General features: G+C 44.3%; 1 protein-coding gene across 1 annotated transcript in view; it reads left to right on the top strand.

The window, feature by feature from the left end:
* Nucleotides 1-15698, top strand: part of T265_03882 (hypothetical protein) — a gene marked incomplete at both ends in the record, with an annotated part of 40525 nt that overhangs the window by 11225 nt on the left and 13602 nt on the right. Inside the window, 4 exons of the mRNA XM_009168474.1 lie at nucleotides 3213-3427; nucleotides 6718-6790; nucleotides 8462-8834; nucleotides 11483-11759. Of these exons, the coding sequence (XP_009166738.1) occupies nucleotides 3213-3427; nucleotides 6718-6790; nucleotides 8462-8834; nucleotides 11483-11759 (938 nt within the window). The remainder of the gene's footprint in view (nucleotides 1-3212; nucleotides 3428-6717; nucleotides 6791-8461; nucleotides 8835-11482; nucleotides 11760-15698) is intronic.

Below are 15698 nucleotides of genomic sequence, written 5' to 3'. Positions count from 1 at the left end.
GATCCAGTTTTTAGCAACTGTAGTTCACCGTATGGCGGCAACTACACCTAGTTAGCAGCTCCCGGTTGATCCTCATCTAGTGTAAAGATATTTGTGTAGTGAATTCCTCCCTAGCACGTGACTTAATTGATGCATCCCTCGAGTGATGACCAAATACCTTATTGAGGTTACGTCCTCGAAAGCCATTCGGTACAACCGGGAATTATTGCTCCGATATTCCACCAGATTTGGGCGTTGATTCGGAAGTACTTTTGACAAATACGGCGGAATCGGGTGCACCACAGTATATTGCATATCCTACCTTTGAAAGATAAACTTCACTTCGGACCATAGTTTTCGGAGTTCTGCAAAATTTACCGTTGGTGTCCGAGTTCGATTGAGGATTCCATTTTCCAGGACTAGCGCCTCAGTTGGATTGTGTTAGTGTATCGATTGACTAGCCTGCAAATGTGGGTTTCCGGTCTAATTAACTCCTAGCTTTCTTAGTGGTTCATATTTTCAGGCTCGAAATTCATCTCAGCTCGTGATTGTTCTAGCTCCCAGTTGCTGCGACTCTAAGCTAGTTCTGACGACAGGTTAACTCTTGATAATATTTTGCCCTTATGGACAGATAAAGAAGTCCTTGGTGCCGTGTTGTACAAGAAGTTGGGGAGAGTTTGAGGTGTAGAGTGTTCATTCCATCTATCGGCATTACGGTCTTTGTGAACCCTTAAGTTACTCACCACAGTTTTTCACCGAATTTGCCTGTGGCGTGATCTTCAGATGTCCTTACTAGCACCAATGAAACCTTTCGGCTATGACGATACCGAGTTTATTCTGGTGTCTAGCAGGTACCTGGCCGGCGCTTTCGAGAGTCAAGCATATTTTTTCTAACCTATCATCTCTTGCAGGTGGCCGTAGTCCATCTTGCAACTGGTGCTATCACGCCATGATTTCGTACGGTTACATAGTGGCTTTGAACAGATAGTTTGGTACAAGCCCATTCGATTTTTCGGTTAGTTATGTTCGGTTTTCCGACGGTTTTTGAATTAGCAGCTGCTGAATGTGGACTGGATCAATGCCTGTGTGCAACACTGCGCTGGAAGGCAGACCATCCTTTGAGCCTGCAATTGGCTAGAACTGGACTCAGCTGAAAACATAGAAAGACAATTTTTGAATGACGCTTCATCAATACCCTATTGTAAATGTCTGTGATACATGTTAATACAAATTAGCAACAGTCAGCGGGGGTGTGCAAAAGAAATCAGCTTTTCTTCATTTACTCCTAAATCGGCTACACGGTTATTCCCATACAGAGCCTAGTCCATCTTCTGCATCCATGTAGCTTCCTGGGGTCAATGTTTTTCACCAGACGAGGTACCCCAAGCGAGTTCGGGTTTTGTGTATCGTTGTCACCTCCAGAATTTCATTTTTCAACCACCAGTATGTTTTTTTTGTCGAGTATCACTAACGGGACTTACCAGAAGAGAATGGATCCTAGATGCTAGGAATTAGTTCACCCTGTCGTGCTAAAAAATAATGCGAGCCATTGAATTATAGTCGCCAGATACCTAGAAATTAAAGGAGAAAATTGGGATGACATGTTTCGGGTATACTCTCTTGACCAGTAGGTTCGCGGTTCCTATACAACTCTTGTTTTTTGAGTAAGTCTCGGTCCGTATGCGTCCCCCGGGTTTTGTAGTAGCTCTGCATTTAAAGTATAGTACGATTAAAATTTATTCCGGTTGAGGCATATGCATGAGCTCCGGTTTTGAATGCATGCTCCGAGCAAAAGGAAGGCCTAGTTGCGGTTGCTTGTTGCTTGGTTTCAAGGCTCCCGAACTCTGACTCTACGGTTCGCAGGATGATTTCCTAGGAAATAGCGCATGGACTAAGGAAGAGAAGTTTCGTTTCTGATGAGTACTATCGGTCCGTTGATAAGTCTCGCTACTCATCCGGCGATCAGTGTTTAACTGTTATTGTCGATGATGAACAGCATACTGAGTCTTACCCAGCGAATTTCGTTAACCTGCACTGAAGAATTAAGGAGCGTGCCACAGATCTCTAGTCGTTTGTTCTGTGTAACCAGTGGTGAGCATTTTGTGATGACATTTTGCTCGTTGCATCGCAAGTAGAGATTGATCACAACTGTTCAACCTAGAAGTGTGGCTAATTTATATGTGAGCTGGAGCCAGCCGTCGTGTGGTATGCCTTCATAGGGTGCACTGCTGATCAGTTGTCCGTAGTTGAAGCTTGGATTGGGAGTTTGAGTCTCCATGTTTGGTGAGTCGAGGTCCGTTGAGGATGAAATAACTGTGTAGTACTTCCAAAACTTTCAACATACGTTGTCGTGGCCCACAGATTTCTGCTCTAGGCGTTTTGGTGATAGCCGTTTTATTGGAAAACTTCGGCGCAAATGCACCCCTAATGGTATTGAGTCGGTCGCATTTGTGAGATTATTTCACTTGATCATCTTATTTTTGTGTGACATTTATCCATGTTAGCAAAGAAGCAGGTATTACATACCGAGGCTCCCCTTACTGTCACCCAGGTCACAGTGGAGAATTATCTGTGCACGGCTACTTACCGACTAAGGTAGCTTTTTGGTTCGGTTAAGCCGTCATGGTCATTAGACCCTAGTGATTCCAGAGATGGATGGATTGACAGCAGGCAATCAGTTCTTTCATAAATTACCATGGACGTGTACGACTGCAGTGTCGTGTCGTAAGTGTTTTTCCGGGACACAAGGACTTCACCTTCTACTTCTATTTCTGACTGCTCGTCATAACGTAGTATGGTAAGTGTATGACGAAGAAAGTGCGCCACCTTTGACCATGTGCTTATAGCATATTGGCCTCCGAGATGGCTCAGTGGTTAGAGCACGAATTTACTGCCCGGAAGATCCGTGGTTCGAACCCGACCTCTGCCTGTCGACTCTCCCTGTCTAGGCTTGGGCAACCTGACAGTCTTCTAGCCCTCGTGCGGCATCGAAAGGGTGTTACAGCTGAACGACTTTTTTCCTCGTCTGCTTACTATTTAAATTGTCTCATGTCTCCGTTTGGGTTTATTGCTAAGAGATACACATCCTCTTAATGTCAGCGCGATATCCCAGGTAGTCCTACAGTTGCAGGCATATATTTGCAACTTCCCGCTCGAGTGTTTAAGGTTTCAATGATGATATTGGAAATGGAATTTCCCACCAGTTTCCTTCACTGCTGATCCGATTGCTTCAGTGTCTGCCACAGCCCTTGGAGTCGAGCAAGATAGTCCCCCCGGTTAACAACCCGAAACTTGTAATTAATATGGACACTGCATCTCAGGATTCCGCAATGCCAGGCGACGTAAGCGAGGCAAAAGTCGAAGAAGCGAGGTTTCCTCCACGGATCCAACTTGGTCGTCATCTTATTACCACTTGGTATTCGGCACCATATCCTTCAGAATACGCAAGGTATGTTTTTTCTGATGAGCGTTGAAGTGCTTACTTATCCGTATCTTTCTTATGTGTTGATGGCTCACCGCGGGTGATTCTGGAAATGTTTTTTTGCTTTCAAATTCTGGTACAGGTAGTGTTCCTTTTACCTTATAAACCCTATTACATATACCAGGGCATTTTCGCGGTGACATACCAGTGTCACCTTCACTATAGTACACTAGGTTTCATTACGTGAGTTCTCAGAACACGGGAAGCGGATCATAATTTGGGTATCAGTATGTGTTTAGTACCTACTGAGGTGTTACGGGGGCGGTCTTACCAAGGGGAGAAACGGCTCACTCCGATTGCATCAAACTTCTTTCACGTTAATCCATACTTGCGGAGAGCCATATGGTGTTTGTTTCCTTGTCCGACAAGTCGTTTCTCAATGGAAGTTAGTTGACACGCATGAGACATTGTCATTCCTGTGTTGGGCATTATGTCGACGACAGACTATAGCTACCATTCTGAAGATTTCCGGTCATAATCTCGTATACTTCTTCAGATACAGACTGTGAACAAATCCCACTATTTGTGATACAGTTGCTCTGTACTCCTCATTCCTTCAGTCCTGGTTGGAGTGTGTAGGGACCTTTTTTTCGAGGAGTTCCCCTGCCCCTCATCACAAGAATTGAGCGTCCTGTCATTTGCGATTTGGACTGGTTTCGCATGCAGTTTCACTTGCATGTATACAGCAACTCTTTCCGGTAGCTTAGTGTGTCGGTATGTACCGCATGTATCGCATGGGAATTGATCGCAGATGGTACTACAGGGGTAACCGGATAAAAACAAACTTTAGAAGCAAAATGTCCAACGCTAGTGATGGCACGTAAACACACGTTCACACGCGCAGTTCTGGTTATCTAACTAAGCCTAAGTCCCCAGAACGTATGGCAGCCTAGCAACACTAATATGAGACAGTTGACCGCTCTGAAGTGCGATTATTGTCAGCCAAGCGGTCCGTCATTTATGGTGGAACCATTAATTTACACCAATAACTCGAACCGATTCATCGGCAAGTTCACGAGTCGGAAGGAATTAAAGAGAAATCAAGTGTAGAAACCCGGCGCTTGAGTTTGTTGTCTTTGGCAAACACTGGACGCTATTTTGAACGGACAAACGCTCACGCTGTTTTGTCTGACGCCTCAGTGATTGTGCCAGTCGATGACTGGCCTGCGAAGTCTTGCCGGTCAGGTAGCGCCATGGTCCCTACTTCGCCTAGCATAAATAGTAATAGGTGTTAACAAGGGATTCGGTATCGAACAAGCTGTGGGATTGAAATTTCACGGCATGTTCCATAAGGCTAAATTTCGGGCGTATCGCTCCGCTCCTCCATCCAGATCGACGAATATTCATTCTCACACTAACAGCTTCTCGCGGAAGGATTTCACTTTCGTGCAGTTTGAACCTGGGTCCGTTTGAAGCCGTTCATCTGGGGTCTTTGACACAGTTGTTTCCGAACTCGCATGATTGACTAGGCAATTATAGCAAGTCTTTCCATTTATGTTCTGTTTTCTGACGGCTTTGTCCTGGGCTTAGTCGGATACTCTGTGTTGACAGAAACCACAGAAGTGACTAGCTAATGGGCTGTGTAAGTCAAGATACTGCTGGTGCTCCTACCTCGCAAAATGTGGACCATTCACGTATATTCAGAACGCCCGGTCATCTCACTAGTTTGCCAGTGCGAATCATCCTTTGTGAATGCATCCCGTCAAATCTGGTAGTATTTGCTGGTATAATGAACCCAGGTAGCCAAACGATACTGTTGCATATTTGTTCCTACTCATTCTCAACATTTTGTTTCCTATAAATGCCCTTTGTTCCGCGTACTATCAGTGACCCACAGCTGTGACGAACTAGAATAGCAGCACGTTTAAATAAAATTTTGTGACAGTTTAATCCGATGAAACTCCTGCTGTGTTCCGTGGACACAGCTGCTCCTGGTTGTAATACCACTGCCTACTGCCCTGGAGTTTGTCAGTAGGCTAAATGTGCTGTGCATTATGCGTATTTTTTTCGCATGTACGTACACAGAATAGATAATTGGGTGAAAATAGTCCTCTCCACATGTTCGTTATTCACTCATACTGGGTGTATTCGGTTACCCTCTATCACGTGTTCATCACCAAAACTGGTTTTCCAGAGTATGAGTCACCGTGTATTGTACTGGGTGGCTGAAAGTGGTAGGTGTTATGACAGAGTTCGGGCATATAGTTGAAGGAAACTCGCGGACTATGTCTACCTGTTGAACCTCAAAAAGGTCAAAGCTGCGAGTGGGATGTCGAAGAGTTCTCAGCACCTGTATGAGTAGTGTTACCTCAAGAAAGTATACTGCGATATCTCGAATATTGTGCCAAACGGAATATGGGCTGGCCTTTGTGGATCACATTTATTTGAAGAATAACGTAAATGAGGGATTCTTTCGACACTCTTGTCCACACTTAAGTGATAAGATTTCGTCCATTGCCTACAGTTTGGCGTTCAAGTAGAGCATAAAGTTAACGGAAATCCCCGGAGTACACCTAACAGATGATCCCCAAGAAAAGTGAGACCTTTGGTGGGTTGTTGAACAACTATGAGTAGCCTTGCAACTATTATGTTCTGTCGAGAAAACAAAACATTTCCCACGATAAGTGACTCTCCAAGGCAGCACACACAGTTTTGTGAGAGATGATTTGTGGATCGCCCATTCAAACTAAAACTCCTCTACGGTGAATCCTTCGAAAGCGAACAATTTTGATCGTTCACGTCACACACACACACGTCAACACGTATGGCGGAAGCCAGCTTTAGGGAAATCGGTTACCAGAACTTCCTCGAAAAATGGACTCACGACCTATAGTTCACAAACGGCTTAGCCTCGGAAAAACCGTAGCTCCACCATTGGGGTGAAATCGCTTTTAGTTACTCTCTTAAGCGCTCACTAGTGGGTTTCTACTGCGATTCATGAGGATGCTGTCTGTTCTTCTTCAGGTTCAGCTGTAGTAATTCCCCAAAGAGGGACCACAGCTAACGGCATTACTGACAGGATTAGTTGTAGCTTCTCTGAGGTATCCGATGCCCGGTAGTTACTGTCATGGATCGTTGTTGTGACTTCTGCAGGTTGGACTTCCTAGAGAAGTCTTGGGTGAACCACCGTGCTGTGGTGAATCCAGCTCCACATTATGCGGGTTGTTGAACCCCTCAATTTTTATGTCCATTCGTCGAATCATAACTCGTTGCTTATCTGTTCGATTACGTTTCGATCCTAATCCTTCCATTTACAGGTTGAATCTCCTCTATATATGTGAATTTTGTCTCAAATACTCCAAGACGCGGAAAGTCTACTTGAGGCATATCGTGAGTATTCCATATTTGCATCCATTTTCGTTCATTTCATGCCCTTGCGGACGAGCGCGTCCGTTCCAACTACTCATTGCCCACATTTCTTGTCGCTTTGAACCACTTGCCGTGCTTGATTTGCCCACTGGTTACTGTTCGAGTAAGTCATGTAGTCGGACACTCACCTGATTTAATTTGGTATTTGAGTGACCATTGCATGTATTCTGGTTCTCCTTGTCGACATGTAGGTACTGTGCGCGTGCACACACTCCCACAGGAAACCTACTTTGTGGACGAATACATGTGTTCACCACAGAAGTAAATCTTCTTGTTGATTATCCGTAATCGATCGAAGTGGTTGTTTAACTGCACCTCCGTTGTTATTTCGCTGAAGTCCAATTTCCATCCCTTGAGAGAGAGAAAGCCGTGTGAACAACAGTAGCAGTTTTCATGCGATTTGGTGGAAGTGGTGGCATCCGTTTTGCCAGTCCATCTAGGTCTCGTGACTTGCTGTTTTCAATGGCCACAGAGGTGCTCACGTGTCACAGCTACTGCTGTCCGCTCATGAAACAGCGACAGTGTCACAGAATGGGGTCGTTCTCATGACGCCGTTTTGAATAATAACCACCACCACTTCCATATTTACACTTATTACGGTTACCATAGTCGCCGAGTCTTCTTCCTTTTACTCACCCACTCCTCGCATTCATGCCATTTATTCTTATCGATTGGTTACCGCTGGTTACAAGCTTTTGTATCCTTTCCTACGACAAAAATATGGCTGAATGATAAAGGGAACTACTCACGAGGTTGCTGAAAACTCATCGATCCCTAGTTAGTTTTTGGCTCCACCTTGCTGTTGCCTGTATGAAGTTGTTCGGAACCATCGAGATAAGTAGTTTCATCCTGAGAAAACTTCCCAGCCAACCGTTTGCACTACAACTAAGTATAGATAAGAAATGAAGCCAAGAATTTTTACGTAACGTTTGATGTTCCTGGTCTTTCTGTTGGGTGAAACAGTTGACCGCTGTGAATGTCGGTTAAACCCATTCCCCACACCTTGTGGTGTCAACAGAAAGACGTATGACTGCAGTCTCAATGATAGGACCGTTATGAAACAACTCGTCAGTGCGCGCTGACGGTGTCACCTCGATTCGTGATGAAACGTTTGCAATCCAACTACCAAGCTCGGTGAACAGACCAACAACCAAGCCGCGCACCCGAGCTACCTATATTCTACAACATTGCCAGAAGTGAATCTTACTCTAGCACTCCCTGAGCCCTTCCAATTCAACTGATCAATTAACTTTCCAGGAACAAAATTCTTTAGTTTATGAAAATCGATCTTCCCATCCATCGTATTGTTTTTCTAGACTATCTTGTGTCTATCATTTCCCCAAGTGATTCCACTTTATCGGCTATGACCTAGCAGCAAGCATTCCAGCAACAAAAGTGTTATAAGAATGACTCAGTCTGGATTCACATGTCCGTGTCCACCACTTCGCTACGATTGATGAGGTTTTCTACTATCCATAAGTTTTTTTTCAAGGAAGTCTTTTTAACTCGTCTCCGTCCTCCAAAGGGCTGCTTCCAACGCTTTGCATATCACTGACAATTATATAGTGTTATTTTTACAACACTATTAGTGGTTTTCGTATTCATTTGCACAGTACCACCACTCCGTACCAGCAGTCGACTGAGTCGAATTCCTGTTTGTGGTTTATCTCTTCCATCCAGGAAAAATGTCCCTACAGCTTCCCTCCCGGCAATGAGATCTATCGTTGCGGCAATGTGTCCGTATTCGAAGTGGACGGTTACACCTCGCGGCTTTACTGTCAGCAGTTGTGTTTGTTGGCCAAACTGTTCCTCGACCATAAAACTCTTTACTACGATGTCGAACCATTTTTATTCTACGTTGTTGCTCTACGTGAAGCGGGTTGTTTCCAGCTGGTCGGCTACTTTTCAAAGGAAAAACGGTCTGCGCAGAAGTACAACCTGAGTTGCATCATGGTCTTACCCCCGTACCAGAAAGCCGCCTATGGACGGTTTCTGATTGATTTCAGTGAGTTGGGGGCGAGAAATCAATTTTATTAGTCAGTCACTCAATTCGATTTGGCGATCTTCTTTCGTGGAAGCATTGGTCATTTTTTTGTCCACTTGTGTCCAGCTGGTTGCGTTCCGGCAAACCTTTGAAACCCCTTTCTTTTAAGGAGCACGACTGGAGTCTTTGAATTGTCGAACATAATACGAGTGTTCTACTAAATTAACTGTTGCGCCATGCACTCTTGGCAAACCCCACCACCTCTTAAAAGCTCAAGGACCTAACCTTCACTTTTTTGACGAGTATCCCTCATGCCTCAGTCAACGGGGGATTTCATCATAAGTCTGTGGAATATGAGTTAGGTGAATCTGGCGTTCCTTCGATTGCAGCTGTTGCCAGTCCAGTGTTGTGAACCTCCCTAGATCCGACTAAAGTACTATAAGTACTTTATTATTTCTATTCTGCTGGTTTGTAAGTATGCTCTTATTCACACTCACTAATATTCCTGTATCCGGGCTATTTTGCTGGGTACTTAGCTGTCCTTCTCAGGTCCTTCATCAAAAAGATGCATCCGTTGCCACTGAACCATTAATCCTTCTAGTCTAGTCCACTTTTGGCGTGGGCCCAAGAACTGATGATTTGATCCTGGGACACAGAGCCTGTCTGGTTACCTGGTTCCTTCCAATCCATTTCGTATGTCAACGCATCCACTGGGTCACTAGTCTGGCCTGGACTATCCGCAGAACGTGTGTCAAGCACTGGGCTTTGTTTTGTAGGCTCGGAGTTTGTGTGACTTGCCCAAAATCAGAAGTGGTACATAATCTGTACACACCTGATTAGTCTTTTCACAGTCCTTGACCACCGAAAGTAATATGTCATATTGGGGAATTCAGAGGTCACCCGTGGGAAGCGGTCCAGGTCTGTATCAAATATCTATCCTATGTGGTCACTAGATGGGCCTCAAGTCAACTATTTAATTTCATAAGGAGTCTGCCGTCTCTTTGTAGTTTCCGTCACACTATTTGTTTAAAGTTCAATTCTCATACGGTGGGCACCATCGTTAGTGTGCTATTAGGTATCGAATTGCTCATTTTTTTCTCGAAGGTTCATCACCTGATACAGACACTGTATGGCTTTTCTCGAGTTCTTGAAATCGACTGGCCGTTGCTTGTCATTCATAGGTTTATCTTCCTTTGTGCTGTTCGATTGGTCAACAACTTTCTTCACCACGCAAAAATCATATGCAGTAAAGTGGCAAGCCTAAATTTCTTAATATCCCAATGCCAGCTGGTTTATATGACCTAGTTTCTACCTCGGTGAGTCGGTGAAATGCACAGTCAAGATGCAAAACTAGGTGATTCTTCCTTGCCTAGATAACCGGAGAGCCTACTCGATTGCCGGATTGAAAGTGGAGTCGTCAGTTTTTTCCGAAATGTGACAAGTAGGGTTCGTCTGAAAGAAGCTTTTATGGGACTGATTAAACTTGTATAATATGCTGCAGTTCGGAGCGGCATTCAGGAGTAAAGTAATACGCTTTACGCTTACTACCGGGATTCAAGCGTGTGAGCCGTGGAATGCACACGGTTTATAAATGTGTCTTCAGGGGATAGCAGATGAAAAGTCCCGTAACTTCTTTGTTTCCTGGTGCTATTGCAACTCCTACAGCGAGGATGGTTAACGGTCGGTCTTGTTCAATCTTCGCTTAGCTTTGTGGAACATGTACACTCTATGTCTCATCGCCTGATCGCGTAAGGTCGCAGGTCATTCAGAAGGACCTTAAATCTTGCAACTGGGCTTTCATCGAGCGATCGAATTGTTGGTGCAGTTAACTAGAAAAACTAGATTAGCTAACCTAAGTGTATCTTGCAATTATTACACGCGAATGGTGGTACCACTTCTTTATACTGACACGTTTCGTATGAATGCGCATCGCGGATAACCAGTAAAGCTAAACATGGCTCCTAGACATCCTAGCTAAACAAAGCTGTGCCAAATACTGGTTATGTTTTCTGACTTCTCAAAGAAGGTGTTCCCTGCTAGGGAGTAGGGTCAAAATTGCCACACTTTTCCCGTTCTCCTTGGGCGGTGGGATGGGGTTGGTATTGAATCAACCAAGTTACAGGACCTAAACAGAGCGATCCTTTTTTCGAAGAAGGTCCTAAGATAAGGCGAACGAAGTGAGTGACTACTGTGTATTGCATCCAAGCCCTTTTCTAAATGGCCCGATCCATCTAGTGATAAATATACCATTGGGTTTTCTCGAATTTAGACTCTCAGTGGAAAGTTTCAGACAATCCGTCACCAGTTTCATCCTTCCTATCTGGACCCATCACGTAAACACAGTCCCTTATTTTCCGTCAACCTACTGTTTGACTTGAACTAAATTGCACAAAATCCATGGAGTTCAATCATTTGTACACCTTTTTGGCTTTAACGAGAGACTTGACTGAATACTAGCTAACATTCTTCAATGGATTTGTTGCAAAACGAATGGGTAACATTGTACTCTACGTACGGGTGGCATGGCAGTTAGGTATTGAAAGGGTGCTACAGTTGGACGGATAGGTTTATGCTTACGGGTCTACGGCGTGGGTCCATTCTCCCGGAACCACTCGTTGTTGATGTACTTTTTGGTCTATATTACTTTGTCGTTTTCCTCCAACCCCCAGGCTTTCTTCTTTCGCGTATTGAGGATCAACCAGGGTCCCCAGAGAAGCCACTTTCTGAATTGGGTAGACTTTCCTACGAATCGTATTGGCGTTCAAAAGTGCTGCCGTTCATTTTGGATTCTTTGAATAAATATCCAAATGGAGATGATACCATTGATTTTCACGAGTGTGTGTCGACTATCCATCAAATAAGCACAGCTACTGGTATCGATCCGCATGATGTGGGTGAAACTATCGAACAATTGGCCACATCAATTCAGCTGGGTGCTGATAAGAGGTGAGCTTCGCCTTCTTTTTGATGTCCTTTTCTGATCTGCTTTTCAACACGTATGCTTATCCTCCCCTCCCTCTGCATTGATCTTTCGCTTGCTGACACCATTTCTGGGTGCGGAGCACTGGCTTGTCAAGATCTGTCAGACAAAGTATTCTTTATTTCTGTTTAACCTGATGGTGAATTGTCCACTGGATCTTTGAAAGTACTCTGATTGTGAGGTGCGCCACAAGTGGGACCTCTTAGGGCTGCTGCTTCGTGGCGACTACGCGGGCAACTCGGCCCACTGCACAGAAGCCTTGTATTAAATAACTTTCACGTGGAACAGGATCACGCATTAGACGCCGATCTTGTCAGTTATCTTGCGTGATCACCTTCACGTATTGTATGTCCGAGTTTCAACGGGTGCTGGTTTCGCACGCCTCCGTTCTACACGTTACTAGTACATTTCCCTTTGTAGTTGTATGGAGGTTAAGCGCCGGTATCCAGTATTGGGGTGTCACTATTTGTGGTGATTAAACATATGAGTAGACCTTCTTCTCTGACGAGCACCACAGCAGTACACCCCGAATACCGAGCAACGTAATCTTGAAGTATAGTGTTCTGAGAAAGCTTTTCAGTTTTTCGTCGTCATGGTTTTTCTGTTGTTTCTCGCCGGTTGCCTCAGTTTTGAGTAGTCATGCTAGCTGATTAAGTGAAAAGTATGTACGCAAGGCAAGTCCGTTTTCCTATCTTCATGAACCGTTTAAGTAGAGGAGGTGTGGTGAACAATTTGCTATCATTTTTCGTACTACTTTCGGGAATGTTACAAGATTGAGTCTGCGTAATTATACTGACTGCGGTGCACATCGTTCAATGTCTGCCACTATACTACTAATACTACTCCAAGCTCCCTTACGGGGTAATCAGGAATATTATATTGCAGTTTCATCCACATTATGCACTCATCATATTCCGTTAAAAGCACGGCGGTCTCTTTGCGAGTTTCGTCATCACCTTGCTGTGGTACGTTCCTTTGCTATCCACGTAGCTGGACACCAACATCAGCTACACTTACTTTGTAAATGTGCAGACCCCGCTGTTCCTCACGAACGTCGGAACTATCGTTCTGATATCTCAGGCGGTCTTTCCTCAGTCTGCTTAATTTACCTTAGCTCTTAGTACCCTCATCACGAATCTCCCTCACCCCCCCCCCAAATTATTGCAGTATTTTGTTGTTGATACTATTAAACCTTTAGATGACATCGACGTTGGATTTTCAGTTGATATTCTGTATTGTGCAATTGAAGCATTTCCTTACTAGTTATGACGTTTTGAATGGATGTGATAGATGTTCAAAGAACCACCGCCTTAACTCTGGATGACTTTTGAGTGGGGCAGCTTTTCCGGAATATCTATCTGCCTTCTGAGTATTCGTCCAAAGGCTTTTGTTGTGCGCAGCTCGCGCGTGTTTTCGGTAGAACCCAAGATAATGTGAACACAAAGCTGATCGGCAGACCAAGCTTCAATGAATTTTATTTTATTCGCCTGCACTCATCCCTTTTCCGACTGTTCGGTCAAGAAATGGTGGCTAATTGATGTCACTGGTGTTCGTGCTGTCAAATTATCTGATTGAGCGCTTGGAGGTGTAGGCACTTCGGAATGCTTGACATAGGCCGGCATTAGGTCCCCTCCCTCGACCACTCTTTCTCTTTTCACTTGATTTTTAAATATACTTAGGCTAACCTTATGGATGTACGTCAGTGGAGCATCATTGTCAACACTGTTGCTGTCTTTGGTGATGGTGATGATGTTCGTTCAAGTCACTCCATTTACTATGTCGAAAAATCTGGGTTACTGTTCTTGTTTTCACCATTAGCTTGTTGACCTTTGGTTGTGTGAATGACCCCTTGATGACCTTTAACCTGACGGCTGCATGCATCGTTGTTAGTGCCTCGCACATCTGGACGCGGTACGCAAGCGTGTGCACCTCAACTGCAGGCAAAGCGCACCGGTCAAGTTGGATATTGCCGGCTCAATCGATGCCATAGTAACAAACAGCTGTTCATCTGTTCGACGAATAACTCGAAACCAGATTAACAAAACCAAACTGAATTCAGGTCCCTAATTGATCAAGACTGTTTTTTTTTAACTGAACACTCGTCTTCTGCCCACAACTCACACACCTAAGTAAACTTTTGGAGAGCGGCAGTTGTGCTTACCATAGCAGTCACACATGCCTGTGTTCATTATCTGTTGCTTGAATCGTTCGACTGGAATTCTGTGGGCTAATAACCGTTTGCACGCACGCTGTAGTCTGCGCCAAACGGCGAGGATTTTATGTAACACTGTCAGTGATGTTCACCCGCAATTTTGAGTCAACTGACATCAACTTTGATGTCAAGAGTCAGTAAGAGAAGTGACGAAATTTTTTGAACACATTGTGGCGGGTGAGACAACTGGAAAATGCTGGCTGAAAGTAGATAGAAGTAGTGAAAATTTCTGCCCTACCTGACTCTTCCGTCACATGGCACTGTTCTGGCACCTACTTAATAATCACATAGAGTGCGGTTGTTTTACTTTAAGCGTTCGTGCCACCGGATGGTTTACGAAACTTTTCCAGGACGTTTGCGCCTTGTTGCTCTTTTACACGTCAGCTCATGTTGGTACATTTAAAGGGTGAGTACCATGGAATGGAGATATCTGAAAGGTATCATAAGGGGAACGACGACAAATCTACCGACTGTTAACCAAGCTTTCTTGAAATCGTCTGTTAGTTTCAGATCCAATTCTGTGAACCATTAGTGTCTATCTAACTGTGCCATGATGATGCACTGCAAAAGACAGTTCTAACGCTGTCCGCAAATTTGTAGACGCCTGAAAACTACGCGCCCCGCTTAGCTTTCAGCGACTGATCCTGATTGAGTTCGGATCTGTTGAAATGTGCCAGTAGGGCTTAGTTCTCTTTACTATGATCATAAGCAAACAGTCAAACAATATTTCTCATATCATGTAGGTCAATTTAATGGATTCGATCTGTTCATCTGACAGGCAACAGGGTTGTTCACGGACTGATCCATCTTTGGTCTGCGAAAGAATTAAGTAAATTCTTAAAGGAAACTACTCACAAGGTTGCTGAAAACTCTTGGACAGCCCACGACCGGTTTCGCCCTTCTTGGGGCTCATCAGGTAGGCGCAGTCCCCGAGTTTCCGTCAACCGTATGATCTAATTGAACCCAAATTGCACTGTTTTCGAGAAATACACTCATCTGCAAATCAATTTGGTTTTCATGGGAGACTCAATTGAATCTCTCGTTTATGATGTCCTCCAGCTGAATGTGCTGCACACAAGCCGCCTCATGATTCAGTTGGCACGATATTCGAGATATCGCAGTATATTTTCATAAAGGAAACTACTCACAAAGTTGTTGGCCTCCGTTCTCAACATTCCTCGACTGTGGTCTACAGGTACCTCAAGTTTTATTACATTACTTTATGAAAAGGGAAAGCATGGGAATACTCTTGCAATGCGAGCCACCAGACGTAAGTGAAATTGGCCGCAAAAGTGAAAGTGGCGCTACAAAAATGGGATGGATCAGTGGCCGAATTCTCTGATAGGAAAATCACCCACGTTAAATGATCCAACATCTCGAATGTCTGAGACTCTTTGCCATTGAAACTTGGAAATCCCTCTATTTGGGGGAGTGTCTTACAGGTAACTACCGATAAGGAAAAGTACGTCATTCAAACTTTCACTTCTGCATAGAGTCGGAACAGCTGAATTCCTAACAACCGCTTCTTCGCAAACTCATATTGGTTCATTTTTTTTAAATCGAAATATACTGCGATATCTCGAATAGCGTGTGAACTGAATCATGAGGCGGCTTGTGTGCACCACATTCAGCTGGAGGACATCATAAACGAGAGATTCAATTGAGTCTCCCATGAAAACCAAATTGATTTGCA

Source organism: Opisthorchis viverrini (assembly GCF_000715545.1).
Source record: "Opisthorchis viverrini unplaced genomic scaffold opera_v5_59, whole genome shotgun sequence".
In the NCBI taxonomy this organism is placed as follows: domain Eukaryota; kingdom Metazoa; phylum Platyhelminthes; class Trematoda; order Opisthorchiida; family Opisthorchiidae; genus Opisthorchis; species Opisthorchis viverrini.
This window is presented reverse-complemented; position numbering and strand designations above follow the sequence as displayed.